Below are 25,303 nucleotides of genomic sequence, written 5' to 3'. Positions count from 1 at the left end.
GTTAAACTCTTCCTGACAATTCCCTTTGGCTTACATTACTGAACTAGATAAGATAAAATTAAAAGTCCAAGCAATCATAAGCAGTCTTTTTTTTAAAAAAAAATATATATGTGGGTTTATGCTGTAAGATAATGACTGATGGCTAATAAAAGTTTAAAGAATTAGCATAGCTAGAAACAGTATTACATGAAGTGAACCCAATGCTGCAACTTACCTCTTCCCTATGATTCTTTATTGGCATACAAAGAATACTCTGAGTCTTATACCCTGTGATCTGGTCGACTTCTGCATTGAATCTTGGATCCTGAAACAGAAAAAAAAATAGTTAACTACTTGCTTAAAGACCGTTTCTTTTTCTTCCCTGGTTTAAAGGTTAAAAAAGTACAGTATCTGACTTAGCTAGTAATGGAACCTTTGCTATCTTAGGTAACAGTTAATAATTATATAAAGTTGTTACTGTCAGAGCGGGTTAAAAGGAAAAAAACAAAACAAAACAACATTTATGTGGAACATGAGTGCCTGTGGATAAATACAACTGCCAGAAAGAACAAGAAAACAAACAACTTTAGGAGAAGCCTTTCTTGAGCTTAGGCCATCATTATAAAGAATTTATGCATGGAATAACTATCTCCAGTATAGCTTTTATCATCAAAAGGAAATTACAGAAACATACTGAAAGACATATGGCCAAAGAAAAACAAAATTTCATGAAAGTGGTTAATGTTTTTGCTTTTACTCACATCTTTTTTTTTCAGCTGAATGTTGTTATAAAACTTTAAATCTCACTAAAATATAAATATAACTATATATATAGCTGCTGTTCTTTCTCTAGTAATTGATTTCAATTTGAGGATGATGAATCAATACAAGGAAGAACTTCTGAAATACAAGGATAGGTGATGACCTACTGGAGACATATCAACAGATGTTTAGGCGCTTTTTGAAAAAGCAAATGTTTGCTGAGAATTAAAACAACGTATGCAATCATACTGTGCTCCTTGCTGCTTCTGAAGAATAGTACTTGGTAATGGTACCCAATTCTGTAAACATGCTGAGATAACCAAGAGATGATCAATCAGAAGTGGTAATTTTTTGCTCTCTATGCTTGTATTAGTTAAATTTTCCATCATCCCTAGATTCAAAGCACAAAATAAGCATATCCAAAGAGCCTGGAATTAAGACATGTTAAAAGGAGGTGTAAGTCGGGTTCTCTCCCAGTGCTGGATTATCTTTTTTTCATCTAGACTTGTATTAAGTTACGCAAATTGTGGAGTATTATTTCATTTGGGAGACTGCTATACAGTTCAAAGCCTCACGCTGTTCTTATTCATTCAGATCCTGCTCTTTGTGCCCCAGATATGATAAACTTCTCAAAATTATTTTCTGTCACGGGACTTCAGTTTTGCAAATAATTACTCATGCTCATAACTTCATTTTGGTGCGGAAGTATCTTATGTCCTTATTCATAAACATTTGTGTGTCCAAAGCTAGAAATGTAAATACTGGTGTGTATGTAACTGGTTAAGACAGGGCTGAAAAACTGACTGTCAAACTTAAATAATTGATTTTGATGCTACCATTCCTCTAGCATTAGTCATAGCTACAAGTTTCTGCATCTGTGTGCATGTGTAATACATCTATTCTAATGGGAAATTTGGTGTCAGGTTTGCCTCTTGACTGGTGTAAGTCAACAAAGCTCCAAATACATATGTTAAAATGACAAAATCACATCAGCTTTTACTAGTTTCAAGATTTGTTCAAGATAGATTTTCTTGGTTTACCTCATATGCATTTTTGATGTTCAGAGGCTGGCCGATAGCAGCCACATGGCCCACGATGCCCTTGTTCCACTCAAGGCGAATGCAGCTGTTTGAAGCTTCTTCTAGGGTGGAGCCTTCAGCCACATCAAACAATCTGCTTACAAGAAACTTCTCGTTAGAGCTATCCTCGCAGACCAAGAACAGGGAATAGCGATCAGCTGCTATAAGCTCATGGATATGTAGGAAAATTTTATGGCAAAGTGCTGTGACATCCAAGTGACTAGAAATATCTTTCACAAGTTCTAAGAGCCTTGAACACTGATCCCCTGCACTGGTCCCAATCCTTGGAGATTGCAGAGGCATCTGTTCCTTCTTTTCAGAGCCAGAGAGGAAGCTCACTGCTCCTACTGAGTCCTTGACAAAAATAGGCCGTAAGGGTCTGTCAAATTCAGAAGCAGAGATTTTCCTCGCTGGCGTCCCAGAGTTGGTAGTCTCAGCGCAGGCAGGCTGGTGACAAGCACAGGATTCACTCTGAGACTTGGTTCCCTCCTTGCAGACGGGGATGGTATGAACTCTCTCAGCAAACCATGCATTAACCATTTCTCTGTAAAACAAAAATAAAATGTGGTAAATAATATAAGTTAAAAATCTTTAGAAACTAACACATATTTGAAGAAGACACTGCAAAGAGGATAACTTTAAACTTTTTCATTCAGTGGACACGAGTGCACCTTTAGAGTTCCTCTGTATCAATATTTACCAATGTTCTTCAATTTTAGGCAGCACTTAGCACTTAAGTTTGTAATCTTTTATCCTCTGTAAAAAGGAAACTGTTTCCACCTAGAGGAAATGCTTGAATAGGCCAGAGGAAGACTGCTTATTCTGTTGCTTTCAGAATACAGGAGATCAAAAGTTTACACTATAATTTAGTGCTTGAAAAGTTCTGGTCCTTCCCGTTCCTAAGATACAGAATTATTTATAAGATGTGTGTTTGTGTGTATATATATATACATATAGATATATATATATATATATCCGTGTGTGTGAAAATAAAGCTTTCTCTTTTAATTCTATTTTTCTAGACCATTTCTTAACGTTTTAAAAGATAATTTTGAACTTTAATTCTGTCAAAGCACCTGCAACCTCTCCTATATTTATGTTGTTCTTATGTTGTTTGTCCACTATTTTAAGTTTATTTTCTCTGTTGTCTCACAACTCATGAAAAATGCTGTTTGAGTCAACATTCAAGCTTTGCTTAAAAACTGTCAGAAAGAAACATGAATATTTCTAATTCAAACCTCTTCAAAACAATGAAAACACGTTGTTTTCATACCTCTCCCATTTAAGTCCCTTAAGGATGAAACTCATTGCCTAATTCAACCCAAAATAACGTTTTGGAAGCGTTTAAAAATTCCTAGTAGATTTTTAAAAACAATACTTTCTTATCACTATAATATTTACTTATACAAAATATTTTTTTTAATTTCATTTACTCTATGCTGTGAGGTAACCTTGTCACATGATCTGCTCTCAGAAGAAATGCTTTTATGAATTATATAATGTTTGCCCTACAAACAGCAAATATCCTATTAAAAAGTCTGATCTCTTGGAAGCCTTTCACGGTGGTCATATTTTAAATTTGGGATATTTTTTATTTGCTCAGCAGACCACAGGAATTTCAAGACTGAAGCTGAATGAAGCCATGGAAATTAATCATGTTAGTCAGCCTCTGATCAGTTACATGCATTAGTATATCCTAAATTTGTAAATGATAGTACATAGCCTTTTTTTTCCTCGTAGAACAACTTCATGTTGTAGAATGCAATGATGTTAGTTGTTAATTGTTAATTCAGAGCAATATAACTGACTAAAATCTAAAATCCACTAATACTATCTTTATTAAGAAGCAGTCCGTAACAGGAGACTTATTTGTCTTATATCAGGTAGTTCTGAAAGAGTTTCTCAGATTCTGCAATCACATACAATTTGGAGGCCTCAACTGTAGGAAAACATACTATGAAAAATTGAATTCATTTAGGAAACAGCATGAGTGTAAAGAGAGCACTTTGGCAAAAGAAAGTCATTATGTTACTGTACCCATCCCACCTCTTTGTGAACTACTTAATAATTTAGCCCCCACCTCATTTTTTTATTATTATTTTTTATTTTTTTGAGGTAGATCTCATTCAATACAGCACTATGAAACCAAATCCTTCTCTTATTCACACCAGTGCAACTCCAAATAAGTAGGTAGGCTATTTTTTTTCCTCATCATCATGCAAAACCTTACACAGATGGGTAATATCATTCATAGCCTCAATGACCTTCAAGGATGAATGGTCAATGTGGTCACACATCACATGTGTGATGCACATCTGTGAATTGTCTGAAGACGAGAGTCTTGAGCTGTAAGGGTCTTTGTCCAAAACCACTGAATGAAATGTTGGACACAGTTAAGGCAGTGGGAGTTTTGCCTCAGAGTTCCACTGAGCTAGGATTTCATTCCTTATTTTTACATTTTCCATGAAGCTCCTGGAACAGTGCTTACTGTAGCAGTAATATACCTTAGTCAACATGTATTATAAATTTCCCAGCAATACAAAGCTAGTCCAATTACTGGAAACATGGTGCCAGAGAACACAATGAAATTCTATTGTTATTCTGAAAGGGTTTTGGTTCATTGCTTAGCTACTTATTAGTAAAGGAAGTAAACTCTGCTTTTTAAGTATATTCATAAAAGCTACCAGTGATCCTTCTTGATTACAGCAGCAATACATACTTATTGTGAAGTCATCTCATCCAAATACTTCATGCAATAAGAAACATAAGGAGCAATTAATGTATTATTAAGACTATGATTTTAACAAGATTATTTGATAGTACTTAATCAGCATAAAAACCAGATGTGGGAGTTGTGACCATGTATTGCTGAAATGCATAATATAATTTGCACAGGGCAAGATCACATTTGCAAAAGCTGTTTCAGTGAGAGTCAAAATAAGAAGTTAGCATTTGAAAACATTTGGATTTTTCATTTTAAAAATGAGTGAGAAAGCAGAATAAAAATTAGTAATGAAAGTCACCAAAAATATCCTTAAGAAAATAAAAAAGAACAAAATGGATAAAAAAATTTAGGTAAGCACAACTTCTAAAATCAGTGCTTATACCTACTTGTATACCTATCATACGTGCTTTTTATTTGGGTTCTTTTTGTTTTTTACATTAATCTCAACAGAATCAATTACTTGGACATTTTATCTTTTTCTAAACAAAATTGAGCATCTAGCACTAAAGCTTCGGAGATGAACCTTAAATCGTGAGCTGTGTGCATGTGAAGCCTCAGACACAGAAAAGTAAATAGAGAACGATCAATAGTTTGAAAAGAGGGCTTGTGAGCTGAGCCAATTTCACATTTGTGTGTGCTGACTTGATTTTTGAATGTAGAGGACTGGTATCCATGTAAAATAAGATTTAAAAGAGACTGTAATAACATATAACCAGATGGAAGCTTTCTTCAACTAGCCAGCGATTAGGTACAGTGATTTGTCTAGGCACGTTTAGAAATGGATCAGTGTGAACCTGTACTATTGCTGAGTGACAGCAATTTTAGAGTAATCTGATTTTCTGCTTATTTACACATGAGGAAGTGAGAATATAAAATGCTACCATTTTGGTTAGCTCTGTTTTACACTGAATTTACATAGGTGGGTATGTTGATACAAGACATAAGGCAAAAAAAGATTCAGGTCCCTCCTTACGGACTACACAAAAGCTAAAGCAGACATTTGGTTTATCATTTGAAACCTGTCTTTTTACTACTTCTTTACTTTTGTGTAATGACGTCTTCTGGCTTTAACAGTGTAGTAATAATAATCAGTAAAAACAATATATGCTGAATTCTAATACCACTTCTCACACTGTGGCCATGAAATAATTTAGTTTTTAACTTTTTGGCTTTTTACTGTGTAAAATAAGCTTTCTAATGTTTCTCTATCTGCTGGATGTTGTTGAGGGATGTGGAACATAACTGCAAAGCCTTTCCAGTGAAAGTAATTACATTTCTTTAATAAGCACTGGATAGTTGTTAGCTGTCTGCATTACTTACACAATGCTTTGACATTGAACAGAACTGTATGTGAAGCCGCATAATTACAAGCAACATATTCCTCTCCCCCTTAATGTCTCTTAGATGAGGGTCCTATAAATTGCCAACAGCGTGCAATTTTCAAACAGCTCTGTAGGTTCACAACAACAACAAAAATCCTTAGCTATACATTTTAAAGCATGGTTTTCAACTTCAAACCATTTAGGCATTTTAATTTAGGCAACAGGAAAGCTGCTCAAATTCAGCTGGAATAAGAACTGTGTTCACTGACCTTTACTGAATGCCTCTTCTAACAAGGAAACTATTTAGCGTGTTTTACTCATACAGTTATGGGTGGAAGAACTAGCATTTTACATTAACTGGCATATTCTAGCTCTATTTGAAATCTGTGAGATGAAGTCTTGATGTACATTTGCTTGTTGACTTTCTATTCTATTTGACAATGTATGACAAGTATTATTACAAACAACTGTTTTCTCAGCATGGGGCTAGCTCGAGGTATCTGATACCAGACACATACTGAACCACAGGTAAGTGACCAGAAATTAGTAACAAGTACTAAACGTGACTAAAATGTGATTTTGAAAGGATTATGTGAAGAAACAAACACTTGTGACCTCTCTATTCATACGAGTAGCTTTCACTAAGCATTGGCATTGTTAAGAGCTGACAGTAAGGACCAGACCCTTGCAAAAATTAAATTAAGGTGAAAGTTTAGACGTTACAGCAGTGTGTTAAACAGGAGCAGATATTGATTCATAATAATCTACACAGATAGTTAAAACCAATGCAATATTTCCATCACAGCAAAGCTTTTCAGTCACTGCAGGTTAGGGAGATACAGACATCTACACTCATTCCTCATGTGCTGCCCACATCCTTCTCTGCACTATGATCTTTTACTGCGCTATGAGCTTCCACCTGAGAAAGCTATGATTTATTCCAGACATAATAAGCACAACTACGAAGTAACCATTCTTTAGTCACTTCTTTCAGTCTTTCCTCTCAACTTCAAAGGATCATGGTAATAGCGACTGCTGAATTTGGCAAGTGATCTCATCAGCAGATGATAAAGTTTGAGAGGAATTTTCAAGAGGGGATGAGAAGCAGATGAAAATACAATGGAAGATAAAACATTTTAAGGAAAAAAAAAGACTGGGATCCTCTTTGTAATCACTTGTGTCCAACTACACACGTATTATCTGCATTGCATTATCACTCAGGAACTTCAGAAGAGCTATGACTCTTTGGCCCTGGTGTGTTAAAGATTGTAGAGGAAGTAGAACCATCCTTGAAGCAAGAGGTTTGCAATTTGAATAGGCAACAAAAATAGAAAAATCAGTGATTCAGAAAACATAGGCACAAGGAAGAGACATGGCTTGACACAGTTCAAGCAGTTATACCTCAAAAGAACCTCAGCTTGATTTTCTGTGCCTTACTTATCAAAACATGCTGACTAATTACTATTCTACTCACACACCGGGAACATTAAACAATTTATTGCACCCATCTTTGTGTCCTTGAGATTATCTTCAGAATACACCACATACTTCTCAAAAAAAAAAAAAAAGGCAAAAAAACACAAAACCACCTGGTGAAGATGTTTAAAGAGTAACAGCAAAATTACTTTGCTCACATGTTCACATATGAAAGACCATACTCTTGTGACCATTCAGTGAGCATTTAGAATCTTTGGACAAAACCTGCAAAAACAGAGCACAAAAAATAATACTAAGAGGCAACTATGATAGTATGCTGCATCCTACTCATCTTGCACAAAGATATGTAATTATTACTGTACCATGAAAGCAACAAATGTTGAATGGATTTTAGTGAAACAACAAATAATTGCCCATACATTTTCTCTGTTGCTCATAAATCATTCAGGTATACAACATGGAATATTTCAGCAGTTGTGTAGAATGTTTTGCTAGTTTTTCATTTAAACTAGCAGTTACTGATAATACACTTCAAGAGAGGGATTCAATCCAAACTTTTCTACTACAGAATGGCAGCTTTTGCGTATCTGAGTTCCTGTGGCCTAAACCTGCTAGTGTTGAAGTCAACAATGTTTCACACCGAGCCTGATATCTATTTCTCAGTTGCTTTCCTTAATGTAACCACTAGATGTCTTCAAATTTCTTTCCTGTGTCTTGACATAATTTAGATATATAAATCATTTAAAGGGTTAACAAATTGAAATCTATTCAATTTTAACAAATGAGCATGAAATTCACAACAAGTGTCTTGGCTATTCAACTTGCCTTCCCATTTTATTTCTAGTACATCCCATTTCACAATCATATTTGAAGTGGTTTTGTCTCCTTTCTAGCTATGTAAAGATTTAAATAAACTGTGCAAGGCCTCGTTAAATGGAAATACTAAAAATAACTGAAAAATGTGTTTACACATGAACTAAAAAATAAAAAAGGCAAAGACAATAACTACTTTTCCTTAAAGTCTTGTCCAGGTATAGTTACTAGAGATGCTATTCCTATGTGGAGGCAAACAATTTGTGAAGACAAAATACAGCTTAAAGTTGATGTCAATTTTGGGGCACAACTTGGTTAAATATATAAACTTATATTTAATGTTAAACACGCAAGTTGTCTGCTGGATTTCAATTTTAATACAGATCTAAATGAAGAATTCTAATTCTAGTCTCAAATCATGGTCATGAAAGAGTAAAATAACTTTTTGGAACTATGAAATAATATAATTCTTGTCTGATGCTCATATTATTTTTATAAGAGGAGGTAGAGGTCAATTTATTATTTGAAGCAAAAGTATTAGAAACAGGAAACTCATTAACAGACTGTTCTCAGATATTTTCACGTTTTAAGAAAATTGCAAGCCTAACTTTTAACAAGAATAGCTGTCCTCCCTAAAACAGACTTTCTATTCACAGTATAAATAAAGACACAGTAAATCCTCAGAGACTGAAGGTCAAATTCTAAAACATGACCTTTTATTTCTCCTCCAAATGCTTACTTCTCATTCTAGGCTCAAAAAATCTTAAAAATAACCATGGATCTAATTATTTTGTTGTAGAAAGCAATAGCACAATGCCAGTGGCTTTGGTGAATGACTGATTAAAAGTTACGTGTACACCTGCCTGGAGACTTCCCATAAATCTTAGGCACCAGTTCAGTTCCACTTAAAGTCCCAAAATAGGGGTTAAGTAGGACTTAAGTGGTGCAGAGGCTTTGGACTGGCCCTCTGTGCTGGGGTGAGTTCACCATAATGCACAAATAAATGGGAAAATATATATCTTTTACCAAGCAAATATATTTTGTGGCTATATTTTCAGTGCCAGACCTAATGTGAAATTGCAACCATTGAGTAATTCACAAGGGCCATTTGAGCAGGGTTTCTTTTCTGGCACTTTGTAAATAGCTCCTTTTGTATTTAATGCTGCCCCTCTCTCCCCCACCCCCTTTTTTAAAAAAAAGTAAATCTCATAAATCAAGAAGCATTGCATATAAATATACATTTCTTTGCCAGTAAGGAAAAGAAAGACTTGTATTTTGTGATTTTATTAATTATATTTATTAATGACAAAAGCAAAATGCCTCCTCTTTAATGCTGAAAATTAAAAGAGGTTGTTCCATATTAGTTCAAGTCAAGAATGTATTGTATAAACTGGCTTTGTTTCTTACTCTGGATCATATATTCTCCATACAGGTCAACTTTAATCTAGCATTCAAATAAGCATGAATATAGGCTATGATATTTAAATGTACTTTCTTTGATCTGACGACATCACAGGTGATGCGTCATGAATTTTATCCTTGTGCTTGTTGGCTAGCAAAATTTCTACACCCTAGAAGTCTCCCTTCAGCTTCAAAAATCAGACTGATGTGGTATTCTTATTTTACATCCATAAGTCTTTGTACTAATCCTGTGTAAAGACATGAATTTCCTCCTCATATAAGCAGTTGGCAATTGCAAAGATTCAACAGATACCCAACATAAAAGTTTCACGAACTTCTACAATTTTAAAAATAAAAGGAAGGTATCTAACTTCCTTGTCTCCCACGAGGGCGACGTATACCTCAACTCCACTTTCTTTCCCATTGCCATAAATTTAGACCCTGATCTCTAAATTAATCCTATTAACAGCAACAAGAACAGAAATGAATTTCAAACACCTATCGGTATTACCACAAACACTGTAATACAATACTAAAGTTACCCTGAACCCAAAGAAAGCAGGAAGATGTTAACTGTAGTCCATCTTATTTTCTACCTGGCTGCTAAGGTTCACCCGTAGTATTTTAGTTAATGTGCTGACATGCCTGTTTGTTTCTTGATTGCCTAAGGCAAACAAGAAGTACTAAAAACTTCTCGCAGATGCTCAGTTCTATCTGCTGACTAGTTCACCTTCATGCCAAAGATTCTGTGTAGGAGTTCAGGTTATAGCTTTTGGGGAATTAAAGACAGAAATCACTTACTAGCAATTTATAACTGTTTCTCAAATTATATTTTCTTCAGTCTCCAGTATTTGCTGTTTTAAACATTGTTTCCAAAATACTCAGGCACAGACCTAACTTTATTTCCAAGAGTAAATGCCAAAAATACTTAATCACATTTACAACTTCATTAATGTGGATAACATTCAAAAAACATTCAGGATGGTAAGAAATCAGGAGATTAAAATATTTTGGGATATACTTTGCAGTTGTCAAGAAAGGCACAAGGGTATGGAGACTATTTATAAATGAAATAACTATGGAGATCATTAGACCTAAAAGAAAGCTTTCCAAGATTTCATAGAAATCATATTTTTGTTTCCTGTACTGCTTTCTCAGAAAAGCTCTGTAAATATCTAATAAAAGTAAGTAAGTGGGAGAAAACATTCAGATCCCTGCATTAACACCACTGCTTCCTGTGGTTTTCTAGACATGGTCCAAAGAATCAGTGGGTCAGCCGTCCACTTGTAAATGCTTCACATCAAGTAACTTAGAAAAGCAAATCTACTTTCAGCATATTTGAACAATTTGCATAGGATTCTGTGCCTCCACTGGAAAGTTGTAAGGGGTCCTTCAATCATAAAAACCACTGCCTACTTACCACGGTCACATTAAGGATGAATATGGCTCATACTTGTATATTCTAAGGATTAGTATTTTTTCCATAAACCATTTTTTTTTTAAAGAAAAGCTAGACCAAAACACATTTCAGTGCAGAAAATTGTATATACTTCTGTCTTTGATAATCTGAATTTTCATACACTTGCTCAAAAAATCATTTCCTTTCAATTAGAAAAAATAAGGACACATTACCAAACAAAGCAACAACATCTTTACAGATAATATTTATGAGATTAAACATTAAAGCTCAAAAGGAATGGCATTTTTGAAAAGCGCTCTAGACACGGAGACTAGAAGGCAAGTGTCCTAAGTACACCAGGCAGCACATTACAAACGGATTGTCTGCCAACCACCAAGAAGAAAAAACAACAACTGTACTTGAGTTATTTTCAAAGTAATAAATGTAATTGATATATTCAAATTGTGCAATCTCTGAATTCCAGCAGAGTGCAGGTTCCCAGTAAATGCCACTTCTGGAATCCTCAGTGAAGCACTATGAAGTACCATGCTGTTAAGGACATTTATTTTTCCAAAAACCACCCCACCTTAATTCATTTGTAAATATTTCCCAGCCTGGTTTAATAAGCCAATATGTATTTATAAGAAAATAACCCTATTTCCAGTGAGAGACATACAAGAGTTGGTTTAATAATTTGTATCTGTTGTGCCATACATTTAGGAAGCCAGACAAAAACTGTCTGGAACAATGCAGATGTCTCTAACCGAGAAGAATTTTTACTTTGGTTGTTTTGGCAGCCTGCTGCTTGTGATTGCAACGAGCACCAAAAGAGAATCCCTCTCATATCTGTAAGAGTAGGGACAAGCAGGAAGTTGGAAATACACAAGTATTCCACAGAGGGTTAAAATAAGTATGAAGTTTGACCGTGAAAATACATGGATTATTTTTTAAAGGAAATATAGAATGATAGAACTTTAGGAAGACAAAAACGGCAACAAGATTCAGTCGTAAATGCTGTACAGTTTTGTGACAATTAACATCAAATTATACTTTATAGTTTCTGAACATGAGCTACAAAGTCTCTTTAAGCAACACTATGGGTAAACTCAAGGCAATCTAAAATAAGTATTGTTTCGCTTGAAAATTTTTCTGCTTTCTGGGAAGCCAAAATATGATACGCAATTCTAAAACTTTGAAAGAGGAAAAATAACAAGAGGAGCTGAAACAAAAAGCAAGGAATAAAATATATTGCTTAAATGTAGTAGGAGCCAGGCATTTAGGAATTCTTGAACCCCTAAGTGTGCAGTAAGAAACCTTCCAGCCAGAAGGTCTGCCAACCAGCAGACTGAATCCCTAAGTGAACCAAATTCATCTCCGATAAAACTTCACTGAGTGCTGGTGACATACTTCCCCTTTGTTGTTCTGCACTTTGATCAGCCTGTAGCACTTTGTGGATAATAGCTATTTATATTATCTCTGTGCACCATTTGTCTCCCTAGTACAAGTAATAAATAACTGATTCTGTAGCTTCCTACTTATGGGATCACAGTTTATTCACGTACTGGAAGGAGGGATACATTTAAAGCTATTCATCTGTACATGCTTGTGGGATTGCAACCTTGTGCTGTGCAGGTGGAAGTCAATCATCTGAGCTTTATCGCAGAACTTGTCAGTGCACCTAGCCATCGGAGACTGGAGGGAGGCAGCAATGTGGCCTGCCTCCAGACACTGTCAGCCTCGAGGCTTTGCAAGATCAAAACACAAGGTGTAAACCCTTTGGATATAATTATCTCCTGCAACACATTTTAGGGGTGAGGACAAAAGCACTCATTAACCAGAGGACCTGCAGCCCTTCTCCCCAAGCATCTAGAGTGTCTAGTTGTCACACCCACATTATAAACAATAATTAATACAAATGAATAAAAGCACATGCTTTCTTTTGAAGTGCCACCCTATCAGAAAATGCGTAAGTTAAACGATAAGAACTGATACTAACATGAAACTGACGCATGCAAAATGGGATAGTTACCATTTGCTCCATTAATATATGACTCACATACTTAGTAAATAAATAAAATCTGCAGCATAAGGCCATCCAAAGTATTTATTTTATTAGTATTAATTAGACACATAATTCTACAAAAATTTTTTTTGGAGGCAGAATTACCAGAACACTGCAGGAATGAATTAATTACACAGAAATAGAAATATAAAAATTAATGCCTAGCATAAAATGCAATTGCTAAATTAGGGTCTGACTCAAAGCCAATTATCACCAGTAGAAAGGGCTTGTATTACTCTGTAATAAGTGCTTCAGCTGGTGATCTGTTCCTGCGTGCGAATATTTGAAAAACAGAGAGAAACTTTTGCCATTAGCAATTATGCCTAGTGATGAGGAGTAGGATATGCAAGATATGCCTCTGCTCTGTAAGATACCACAGTAACTAACTTTTGGTCAACTGCTTTCAGGACCTGTGAGAACTTATGCATATTATAAAGAAGAAAAAGGCAAACAACAATAACAACAAAGAACAGCAGTAAATTAAGATTAGAAAACAGTAGAAACTAGCACAAGGAACATTGTTTTACATGACAGAATAAGTCTAACGTTAATTAACTGAAACATTCACGGCATAGTCTGTTCAATGTACTGCTGTAGCACAAAGTTTCAACTAAAAAAAAGCATAGCATTAAACGTTAGTTTTTGTTGTTGTTGTTGTTTTTTCCCCCGTTTTTAAGCTCTAAAATAGCAGTACAAGGTAGAACATTAAACCTTTTATCAGGTTTACACGGTATCATTTCAGTGAATAAAAGTTGAACCATGCAATTGAGTAACTCACAATTTGCCTAATCAAATACAAGCTAACATATGAAAGAGGCATTCCTTATTAAGTATTTATAGTTTGATATTTAAACAGTAATACAAAAAAAAAAAAAGAAAAAAGGCACTCCATGCAAAACAACAGAGAAGATATTTTTCAAACAAAAACAATGTTTCCATGTCTATGAAACCATCACAATTACTGTCAAGCAACAACTCCAAGTCAACAGTTTTTCTGCAAAACCTTCTCTAAATGCAGAGGCATTGCTGTCACGAAGACATGACTGGATTGCATTTGGGGAACTACTGACTGCTTCTGACCTACTCAAACACAAAGCTGCCTCAGCATAAGAAGAGACTAACCAAACCCCTCCACAGGGGAAACAAATCCGACACAGCGGTTACTATTAATTAGCATTCCTATTTGTTCAATACTACTTCCAGTTTCCAAAGGAAGTGTGACAAGCCGGACTAATAAAATGCTACTTCGCAAAGTTGCTAACACCCTATTTCCTGGGCAAACAAGCTACCCTTTAGTTATATACCATGCACTAGTGTTCTGTAGAATATCAAAGTTAACCACTTCTATCAGCTACACCTATGCACAGCCTTTTTAAAAAATTCAACATTTTAAAGACTTATTTAAAGGCATTTTTTATTACTTTTCTGCTAAATAACCCTAAGGAAGAAGCAGCAGAGGAAAGAGGGACTGCATGACAGATGGTCACAAGAAAGCAGGTGACCCCCAAAGCCTTCTGGCTTGCTGCGAGTCAATTATTAATGGGGATTTCTCTTCTTACCGCCCCATCCCATGCGGAGAGGAGCAGCAAGCCTCATTCAGAACGCAGCCATCCCTGTTAAGTGACTTGGAAAGAAGTAAATCAGCAGCAGTGAGCAGATGGAGAGGAGAGGAGAGAAGAGGAGAGGAGAGCCCGCGAAGGTGGTGTGTCCAAGGACCAAACCACAGGACTTACTAACCCGAGCTCTCCACTGAGATATACCGTGGGAGCCGCAGATCGCCTGTGCTCAGCATCCCCACTGCTTTGTTTATCGGAAAATATTCAAAATGGAAACCTGACTCCACTTCTAAAAATAGCTGAATTTACTCAGTTTCAACTCGAAGTCCCACTGCTGAAGTGTGACAACGGTGAGCAAATACCTCGTTTTATCTCCAAAAGGCAGCATGTCAGGCCAGAGGGGAAAGCCCAGACGTGCTCTTCAGATCTTTACATTAGCTCTTGGCAAAAACCAAACCCAAAGGACGGGAAGCGAGGAGCAGCCGCCCCCGGGCGCAGGGGAACTCGCAGCCGCTGCCTGCCCTATGCCGCAGCCCGGCTCCGCTCTGCCCCCTGCCGGCCACGACGGCTACAGAACGGCGAGCCCCAATCCCAGCGCCAATCCCAATCCCAGCCGATCTCGGCCCCTAAACCTAAAGAGCCAGGAGCTCGGCTGCGCTCTTTAAGGACAGTCCCAGTTTAGGGGTGACAAGTAGCTCCCCGCTGCCCCTGCCGGCCGGCCGGCATCTCCCAGCGCTTCGCTGCGCTTCCAGCGTTTCGCTGCGCTTCCCTCGGGCCGGCGGGGCCGGGCAAGGAGCAGCCTGCTGCATGCTGCTCGGGGGCTGCTCGGGGGCGAGGGCAGCCTCCGAGGGGCGAGGAGAGCCCCCCAGGGGTGTCTGCCCCAGAGCCGCCGCCGGCTGCTTTAGGTCTTTGCTCTTTTCGAGGGTGGGGGTGGGGGAACGACTTTTTTCTTTCCTTCGGGGACAGCGAAGGGGAACCGAGGAGCGACCTTTCGCCGCCGAGGAAGGCTCTGCCTCCGCCCGCCGCCTCGCCAGCCTTACCTTGTGGCTTTCCTAACAAAGTAGGAGCGGGCGAAGTCGCAGTGATCGTCCAGCCACGCTTCCACCGCTTCCTGCTCCGGCGGGGGGCGGCAGCTGCGCTCCATGCTCCGCTCCCACAGCCCTGCCCGCTCCCTTCGGCCCCCTTCGGCGCCGCCCGACCTCCTCCGGCCGGGGGCCGCCCCCGCCCCGCGCCCAGGTGCTCGCCCGAAGCGGGCGGGAGGAAGCCACGGCCCCGCCGCCGCACCTCAGCGCATCCCCGGTCCGCGGCGGGCAGGCGGCTCCACCTCCCGCAGCGCCCCCGCCCCGCTCGGTTCGGCTCGGCACGGCTCTGCCCCGCACGGCACGGCTCTGCCCCGCACGGCACGGCTCTGCCCCGCCGCGGGGCACCGGCGGCAGCCCCCGGCCCCGCCGCCCCCGGTGCTTGGCTCTGAGGAGGGCGGCGGCAGGAGGAGGCGTCCTCCGTGTGCTCGGCTGGGAGAAACACCAAAGCGATGAAAAAGGGAATTGTTCGCCCCGAGCCTGCCGAGGGAACACCTCCCCGCCTTCGGTTATTTGCCCTTCAAGGTGTGGCCTGGCGAAGCCCGCTTAGAAAAAGTGGTGAAATCAGAAGACTCCGTGGAGTCATTCACGGTTGGGTGTCGATATAAGCCCTGGCTTTTCGATCCTTCTTGCCTCCAGCAAGGCTTTTAAGTTCTCATTAGACACTCAATGGACGCAGCCTAGCTCTGAAGATGCTCCAGTCTCACAGCTACTTTTTTCCCCTCTGATATTAGCAGGATTGAAAATCTGGGTTAGTGCTGAGCATCACTTTCATGTACTGTAGTTCCCCTCTAACATACGCATGTGCACACTTTTACAATAATTTACTGCATTCCCAAAAAACCTTACACGAAGGAAACATGCATAGTTTCCTGTGTCATCACATACAATATCTTTGGAGGTCTGTATCACTAACAAGTAGCAGCAGGTTTCTGTGGAAAGGGATATACAGGGTCTTTAAAATGATTCTCCTGTATGATAAATTGAGATAATTGAAAGATAATTGAAAGTAAAGGTTTTCTGCCCCTCTTAAAGCCTTTCAGTGTATGCAGGGTGCTCAGACATAGCACACATCCCTGAACACCTTTGCAGTTTTTGGCAGTGCACGTAGAGACTCGCCTCCAGCCCCGGCATGAGAGGTGGATTCTGCAGCACGAGCAGAGGCAGCGGCAGGAGTTTCCCAGCAAAGGGATTAAGAGCCTGTCCATGAGTTTGGGGGAAATTTTTTTCTTCTGTGTCTTTGTGTAACATCTGTCTTTTGGCTGCAAGAGTTTGTGTAATACGAGCACACAGCAAGGGAAGGTTTACATCAACATAACTCTGTTATACAAGGAATCTCAGGAGAAATGTGCGTGGTGACCAAAGAGCAAGATGTGAAGATAAACTGGTTAAGACATGCCACAGGAGTCAAGCCACTAGTCCAGGCAAAGAGAAATCTTTCAACAGGGAAAATTAGAATTATCAGGCAAACCACATAAAGAGACAACACAGCAATAAATGAAGTTGATGTTTAGTGTCAAAACCTGGAAAGTATGGTATGTTAGAAAAAAGAAGATAAATCTTTCCTGGAACTCATAGATTTCTAAATTAACTGTTTCATTCAGGAAAAGACTTTTGAGGCTACACTATTTCATAAATATCAACAAGCATTTCCCGGAATGTCTCCTAATGGTTCCATATTGGTAACAGAACTGCTCATCCCATCTCAAAATACAATTGTGGAATTATCAGAGGTGGTCTAGATGGGAAAGCTAGGAATGAGCAAACAGATAGAAATCTCTGTTCTGTAAGGAGACAGGAGATTGTTTACAAAAGGATGAATGCAAATATATAATTTGATTACTGGTATTTAAAATAGAATAGGATTTTCTCTCTGCCTCGTAGGAGAATAACAAGGTAATGGTCAATGATATTATGTCAGCTGCAATATGTACCATCTCAATTCATATAATTAGGAGGAGCACTAATAGAAATAAGCATGTTTACTGTAGTAGCATTCAGTAAAGCCCAGTCAAGAACAGATATGTGTTGTACTGAGCCCTGTAAACAACAACATTGAAGTCTAAGCTGGCTGAGAAGTAAGTGTACAGCATCCCTGTTCATGCCACGAAGTCCTGGGACCCTGTAGGGTGAAGCTGCCTAGACTGTGGATGGCTGCCCAGGCTGGGGGAGCATGTGTGTGACTTTGTACCAAAGGAGGGGAAAGTTGGGCAGGGCAGCAGCACCCTGTGCTTTGCTCAGGGTTGATGGCCTCTCAATTATCCATCCTACAGATAAGAATCAGTAAAGCCGATGCAGATGGTTGTCTTCCTGTGAATTCTGTGGTAAAACATCAGTTCAACAGACTAAAGAATAGCACAGTCTTTCCCAAAAGAAACAAAAATGGAATGGTTGGGGGGAAAAAAGGGTTACTTTCTCCATATCCAATGAATTTTCATGAATAATAATGAACATGCTGTTTTCATTTTTAAGGTGACTGGACAGAGTGAAGGCCAAACATAACAGAGAAGTGAATGGTAGAATTGGAAAATGTCTTGTTTTGGCTTCAAAAGTGCTGTGAAAAAGCTCCATGCATCTTAACTCACAACCAGCTTTCCAGTTTGTTTCCAGGACTTGGATGACAGAACTGATGTGCGATAGCTGTAAACATGAAAAGGATTTGTGGTAACGACACACAAATAAATATGTCCGGTTCAAGTTTAAAAGCTACTTGTGGCAAGGCAGGGTGCTTGAGAGCTCAGCATAGAAGCCAGAATGCTTTTCCTGCAGAAGGCCATTCTATAGTGGGACTGGCTGATAGAAAAGCTTTTTAGCTGAAGTCTTTATTTGTATATTTTGCAAATAGTGTAGCATAAGGAGATAAGGAAGATGGGATTTTTTTTTTTTTTGGTATTTGCAAGGCACATAAATCAGAGATGCTGCTAACTTGTGATCAGATATAAGAATGAGTATTTATATAGAACAAATAAGTTTGTAATCAGAGAAGTATTTCTAAAATATTTATGCTGAAAGAACCATTTATTTATTTAAACTTATTAGAAACTCATTTCTATAGCATTCCCCTTTAAAAGGGAAGAAAATAAGGTTTCTAATGTCACCACAGTTGACTTATTTGTCTGACTTACTCATTAGATGAATTGGAGCAGCGTTTAGCATTACTAAGAAGTGGCAATTGGCTGTCTTTCTACCATCCCTTAAATCTGGAAAACAGTTGGACCTTTCTGGCTCCTAAAACAAGTTTAGGACTGTAGTAAATTGCCAGTGAGACTAGAATATGGTAAGGTAGAGGAAACTATCCTGCTTCTTTATTAGCCAGCACTTTCACACACACATGCAAACACGCACGCAGTGGAAGAAGCCTAATATTAGTAAAGCAAGTTTCCATTTCCTTCCCATTACTTAAGTTGTATGAAGAGGATAAAATAGCAACCAAAATCTAATTCATTTAAAATCTAATTGTTACTTCAGTGATGAAAATACTAAATCATGAGAATGTCTTATCAGCTCCTTCTCTCAGTCCTTTCCAAATAATTACTGGAAATGCTTCCGAAATAAACACAGTTTTGCAGAGCTGCTCACTCATTGCATAACCTGCTTTCTCCTCTGGGATACCATTGCATATGTCCTACAGGAAGCCATGTAAAATAGTAGCTTCCTCCTATTTTGATTTGAATGTGATTGAGCACTTGCGTCAATCAAAGTACCATGCAAAATTGCTGTTAACCTCAGGAAAGCAGTGGCTTTGCAGACTTGTTTGTAATACACAGACATTTGTCTGGAAAATACTGTCTAACTTTATCTCCTGAAAATTTGGAATTGGAGTTTAACATATTAGTATTTAATATGTCATCTGACCAGTGTGCTCAAATTTTAACCTGTTCCACTTTCTGTTGGAAATCTCAGAATAAATTCAAAGACTGCTACCAAGTTTCTTGCTTTTCCTCAGCTTTCTCTCCTTTCAGCTAAGTAGTGCCAGTTATTTCCATTCTTCCATGAGTGGCACATTTTTTAACCCTCTAATCATTCTTTCTCTCTGTGGACTTTTCCCAGATCATCTCTGCCATTCTGGTGGTGTCGCATCGAGCTAGGATCAAGTAGTCCAGTTGAACACATATCAATAATGAATGAAGTGGAAGGGATATTTTGGGTACCTTGCAGGCTATATTCCTGCTAATATAGCTCCCCCTTGGGTATCTCTTCTTGGCAGCAGTCTGATCTTGTTAACTCATGGTGACCCACTGTACTCTATTCCCTTTTTCTAAATAGTTGCCGTGTTGTCAGATGTTCCCTGTGCACCTGTTTACTTCTGCTTAAGTGCACTTTCTTTTTCTTTAACCTTTTTAATTTCATCCTCTGATAATGACCCATTTCTCCAATTTATCAAGGTTATTTTTGAATCCTATGCCTGTCCTCCAGTGTATTCTTTGTCTCATCAAGCTTAGTGCAAATTTGCTGAAGGACATGGGGCTGGGCAATCACTGGGATGATGCAGCTAGGTGAAAGTGGACTTCTGAGCATGATTTCTTGTTTAGTTAGCTAGTTTCTGGTGCTGATATGCCAGACCCACATCTTCAATAAACATGCAGACACAGCCCTGATTTAAGCAGGGAGGTTATGCATGGTTGTGTCATGAGGGATAGCAGCAAACCCAGTGCACTGACTTGTTCAAAGGGCCAGGCTACAATCCCCTGCAAATGTGCACCCACGTAGTCCATTTCCAGTTGCATTCAGCAGACACTTCTGGGCTTCTAACATGTTGAACATTGAAGCTGTGATCAACCTGTTCTGTTTTTTAACTTAGATGTGGAGTTTGACACAGTTTAAATAGGAATTAGTAGGTAAGTAGGAAAGTTATGTAGGCCAGATTTCATTCTAGGCCCTTCTCACTGCACAAGGAACTTTTTTTTATTATTATTATATATAATTAATATAATACATAGTTTATTATTTAATATTAGTAGTTTTTATTTTATTATTAGTTTTTTATTTTTATTTTATTAGTAGTAGTTTTTTTAGTGTTTGTCATCTCAAATTTAAGTATTAGGTTTGTATGTAGCCTTACAGATAATTATGAAGCCAAAGTGTAAGGGCATTTTTCCTAATTATGGTTGGTGGAAGAAGGAGACTTCAACATGAAAATAAAAAAGTGGTGGTCTATATAAAGCTAAGAATACTCGGATGTTTTTCAGGTACAAATCCTTGCAACTAGGACCATGCTGTTTTAGGATTTTATGGGCTGCTTCAGTGTATATGAGGAGGAGAATTCTGAATCCAGTGTAGAGTGAAGTGTGTTACTCTGATGGTGATCTCCTCATATTTTCCTAACAGTATGCCACAGAAACTCATCCAACAATTCAGTGTTAATGCAATGCTTTAGAAAGACTGTTGTTTTTATATAGAGACTTGAATCAAACATGTCTTCAAGTATGTTGTTCGCACAGTTAATTTTCCTTACTGGTGAATGTTTCTACCATTTTGCCTTTTCATTTATCTGTCTTTAGTAGCATGTATGGATCCCCCATTGGTTTTTGTTTGTTTGCTTCTGATTGATTAGAAAGCCATCTACTATACCATGTATATATTCAGAGAACATAATTCTCTGATAAACTTCTTACAAATTAGTTTCTAATTCATCACACATTATTAGTATATTTTCTTTCAGTACAAGGCCTTGCTTTTTTGGAGATGCTGTAATCCACACATTTTCCAAGTAACAATCTCTCTGAAATCATAGACAGTTGTTACAGTATCAACAACTCCTACCTCATCATGTGCAATAATAGTAACTTTTGCCTGTTGCCTACCCTTTGTTTTGAGAACTCATGTCTGCTTGGGTCTACTATTACCATTTATTTCTTTTCAGAGTCACTGCTTTTTACAATATCATCTTCCATCCTGGATATTAAACCTCTGTTCTTTGTTCTTTGATGAACATTTTTGTCTACTCTGTGTTAAAATATAGTCCAGACCTTACTAAGTAATCTTAGTTGGTCTGTATTAATGGCCTGCCCTTCCCATTATTTATCACTTTAACTTTTTTATCATTTGCATCTCTTTCCAGCAATAATTTTATATTTTTGTTAGCATCATTCACTATGGTGGTTTGGGTCCACTTAGTATGGACCACACTGATAGTATACTTTGCTGTTTTTTTTTTTATTATTATTATTATTTTTTTTATTTTTTTATTATTATTTTTTACAATGTCTGTATATCATAGAATCATAGAATCATTGAATTGGAAAAGACCTCCAAGATCATCTGGTCCAACCATCCCCCTACCACCAATATTACCCACTAAACCATATCCCTAAGGTTATGAGTCAAAGACCTAGAGAAATCTGTATGAGTTTCCTTTATCAAACAGATACATAATCTCATGGGAAAACAAGAAGTTTTTTTTTTCTGACAAAACCAATTTTCTATCTAATTATGTTGACTGGCGTTAATTGTACTATCATCCTTTAATTGTACACTGATTGCTTCCTGTACCAGCCTTTCCATCAGTTTTCCTGACATTGATATCAGACAAAATGGTCTGCAATTTCCTTATTAAATAATGGAACAATGTTTGCTTCTCTTTTGTCTTTGGGATCTTGCCTGGGATTTCAAGACATGCTTTTCTGAGTTTGGTTCTTTTAAATTTTTTCTTACTGGGGCTTTATGGCTGTTAAACAGGTATTATTTTACTTCCTGATATTTTGGAATCTTAGTGGTGAATATATGATTTCTACCTCAGTAGATCCCAAGGAATATTTTAGCAGTGCAGAGCTGGTCAATCTTTCTGTTTATTACTATCAAAATGAAATCTTCATAGTCCAGGATATAACATGCAAGAATATGTTTATGTGGTTGTTTTCATTGCTTCTGTCTTACCATGATGAGGGAAACTGCTGTGTAATCAGAAACTATGTGAAGCATCTGCTATATACTAAGGTGCCCAGTGAATTTGTATCACAATGAAGTCCCACTACAAATAGAAACAAGTAATTGATTTGGCTAGTGCCAAAGTTTTTAAGCATTTTATGAATCTAAAATTATACTTTCACTGACATTATTTATTTAGACTAATAGAAGATGATCTTGTCCAGATCCCAAAGTAATTAAGCTGCTTACCATTTCCCAGTGGAAGACATTTTTGAAAAACAAGGTGTTCCTTTGACCAAACTTAACTGTACTTAACTGAATAAATTAACTCTTTTTAACCCATTATAAGTAAGCATATTTTAGTTACTGATTTACTGATGAGAACAAACTTCATTGGTGTTCTATATGCATTACTGATTCTGGAAAAATAATTATGAAAAAAAATCATTGCTACACTTTCTAAAGAACACAACTGAACTCAGGATTTCTTTGTACCGGAAGCTGTGCAACAAATATATCTCTTGCTTGGGTGGGTACATCATCAAATATTCTCTCTCTCTCTCTCTCTCTTTTTTTTTTTTTTTTTTTTTTTAATTTATGGTAGAGTGGTTAGAGTGGAGGTTTGGAACCAGTCCAATAAAAAGCCTACAGGTAAACACAGAATATATCACTGAAGTATTATGCAGTGGGCATAAAAATGTTTTCAGGGCATTTTAGGAATGTGTAGAAGTAGTCTGTTAATTAAGTAGTGTCAATCTATGGTTGGGAAAATTCAGCAAATATTAAACAATAAAGAAGATGAATGGAGAGATTACTTACACATAACATTGAAATTATAACCTAAAAGTATAACCACAAAGCATTCAGTGCTTTGAATAAGCAAGGTAAATGTGTAAGAGAGAAGATTGTAACTAAGGCTAACCATGGCCTTAGTTGGCTAAGGGAATATATGGGCTTGTATGGCATTTTAATACTCAGGAACAAAATGTATGAGAGCATTCTCATGTAATGAGAATTTATAAGAACCTCTTTTCAATCTCAAATGAGATTTCTTTTCAATCTCAAATGAGATTGAAAAGAGGTTCTTATAAAAGAAAGTGTCTCTGTTTCTGGATCCCATTTATTTAATTATTATTATTATTATTATTATTATTATTATTATTATTATTATTATTGGGGGGTATGGCATGCTCAGGATCCTTGCATTTTCTCATTCAGGTTTCATGCCCATCCCTCAGGACATCTGTGGTGTAGACATTTGTTCAACCAAGGGAGTCTGAATGAGTCTATTCACAACGTACCACTGCTGATCCCAAATCAACTGCAATCTGATGAAGAGATGTTCCCTCCAGTGGCTGCTCATGCTGCCTCATCATTTGTTTTTAAGATTTGGCTGACCTGAGTATCTAGGCAACTAGTTTCTGTCTAGTAAATAGAAGAAAACTGTTGTAGAGCAAATTAGTGAAATGGATCTTTAGACTCTCCCATTAAATAGCTTTGGGTCAGCACCATCCTGCCTTCCTGAAGAAGCAAATCTGTATTTTCCAGGAAAACAGTGAATAATCTAAGAGCTACTACTAGGTCCACATTACAATATCTTTTCAAGCTTGATGCTCCATTTCTCAAATTGGTACTTACATTTAATCACTGGCAGGTCACATACTGTTCAGTTTCTGAGGCAGGGCGTGTCCCTGGCCATGTGGTTCTGCAGCATTTAGTGTAATTGGACCTTCAAGTGCCATTGTAAAACTAACACAAATGACTGAATAAAACATTTTTTCTTGGAACTCAAATACAATTTGTATATCTTAAAAGCTTTTCTATTAATTAGTGTCCTCCCATTATATTTGTGATGACAGATAGTTGTCACTAGTCTTGTACTACACATGGCTTTAACTAAATGGAAAGACTGCGTGATTTGGCTTAGGGTAGTGAAAAAGTTTTTCTCATACATAGCTAAAATCACAACGGATGAGTCACTTGCTTTTTTGTATTGTGTTTATCCTTCTAAACCACCAGGGAGCTAAATTTCAATGCTTCCCACAGTTGAGGGGTTACCCAGCTACTTTTGACAGCTTGTGCCATCTCTAGGAGAGCAGGAAAGAGCTCTGTCAGGGGTGTGCTGTGGGCTGTGGGCAATTTCTGATTCTGGAAAGTGGCAACCCTGACTTTGTGTCACTTCAGAAATTTCAGCCAGCATTCACTTTAGTACCATATGAAAATGTGAACTGTGGCTTTCATTCCTGCAAAGCAAAAAAAGTCTCCTGTCCAGCAGAGGAGACAAGTACCTCCTTCAGATTAAGAATGCTAGCTGCCCACCCCACTTTTAGGTCTGCAGTGAAGATTATAGACTGAGAGGAATCAGACCACATGAGAACAAAACTGCCAGAAAGAGCTAGATCGATGGGGACAGTGATATGGAAATAAACATGCAATTCTGCTAGCAGTCAGGAATACTAAGGGGACTTGAGCCTAAACCTCCTGCCAGCTGCCTGCGAGCCATGGGCCACACCTGACCATCCATCTGTCTGCAAAGTCTGGTCTCTTTCAGAGGCCTTATGAAAAAAAAAACAAAACACATTTAATTTTTATTTGATCTGGTTGCATTTATTTTGTTTTTCTTTTATTTCCTGGGTAAAAGGGTTATTTGGAAGCAGAAGTCGATGTGGTGTTCTCGTTGCTCAAACAATACCATGAGTACCCTTGAAGAACCCAAATGGGGCACAGCCTCCAGCGGCCTGCGAGGACAGCTGAGTGTGGCCGGGCTGATGGGCTGCAGCCTTCCCTGCCAGCTCACCCTGTGCCAAACACATACACATCCT

At 38.0% G+C, this 25,303-nt stretch overlaps 1 protein-coding gene across 5 annotated transcripts in view; it reads right to left on the bottom strand.

Moving 5' to 3' along the window:
* PDE5A (phosphodiesterase 5A) overlaps window positions 1-25,303 on the bottom strand; it is a 131,374-nt gene that overhangs the window by 47,047 nt on the left and 59,024 nt on the right. Inside the window, exons 1-3 of one of the 5 annotated variants that reach the window (XM_035325764.1) lie at window positions 15,576-16,023; window positions 1,782-2,364; window positions 215-304 (exon numbers count right to left, since the gene is read on the bottom strand). In XM_035325764.1, coding sequence (XP_035181655.1) covers window positions 215-304; window positions 1,782-2,364; window positions 15,576-15,679 — 777 coding nt within the window. In that variant the 5' untranslated portion in view covers window positions 15,680-16,023. Of the gene's footprint in view, window positions 1-214; window positions 305-1,781; window positions 2,365-14,716; window positions 14,871-14,897; window positions 15,046-15,575; window positions 16,024-25,303 lie in introns of those variants that run through there. The other 4 variants (XM_035325763.1, XM_035325765.1, XM_035325767.1 and 1 more) reach the window with 4 other exon arrangements.

Source organism: Oxyura jamaicensis, chromosome 4, assembly GCF_011077185.1.
Source record: "Oxyura jamaicensis isolate SHBP4307 breed ruddy duck chromosome 4, BPBGC_Ojam_1.0, whole genome shotgun sequence".
In the NCBI taxonomy this organism is placed as follows: Eukaryota; Metazoa; Chordata; class Aves; order Anseriformes; family Anatidae; genus Oxyura; species Oxyura jamaicensis.
Note: the sequence above shows the minus strand (reverse complement) of the source record. Positions and strands in the feature narration are given on the sequence as shown.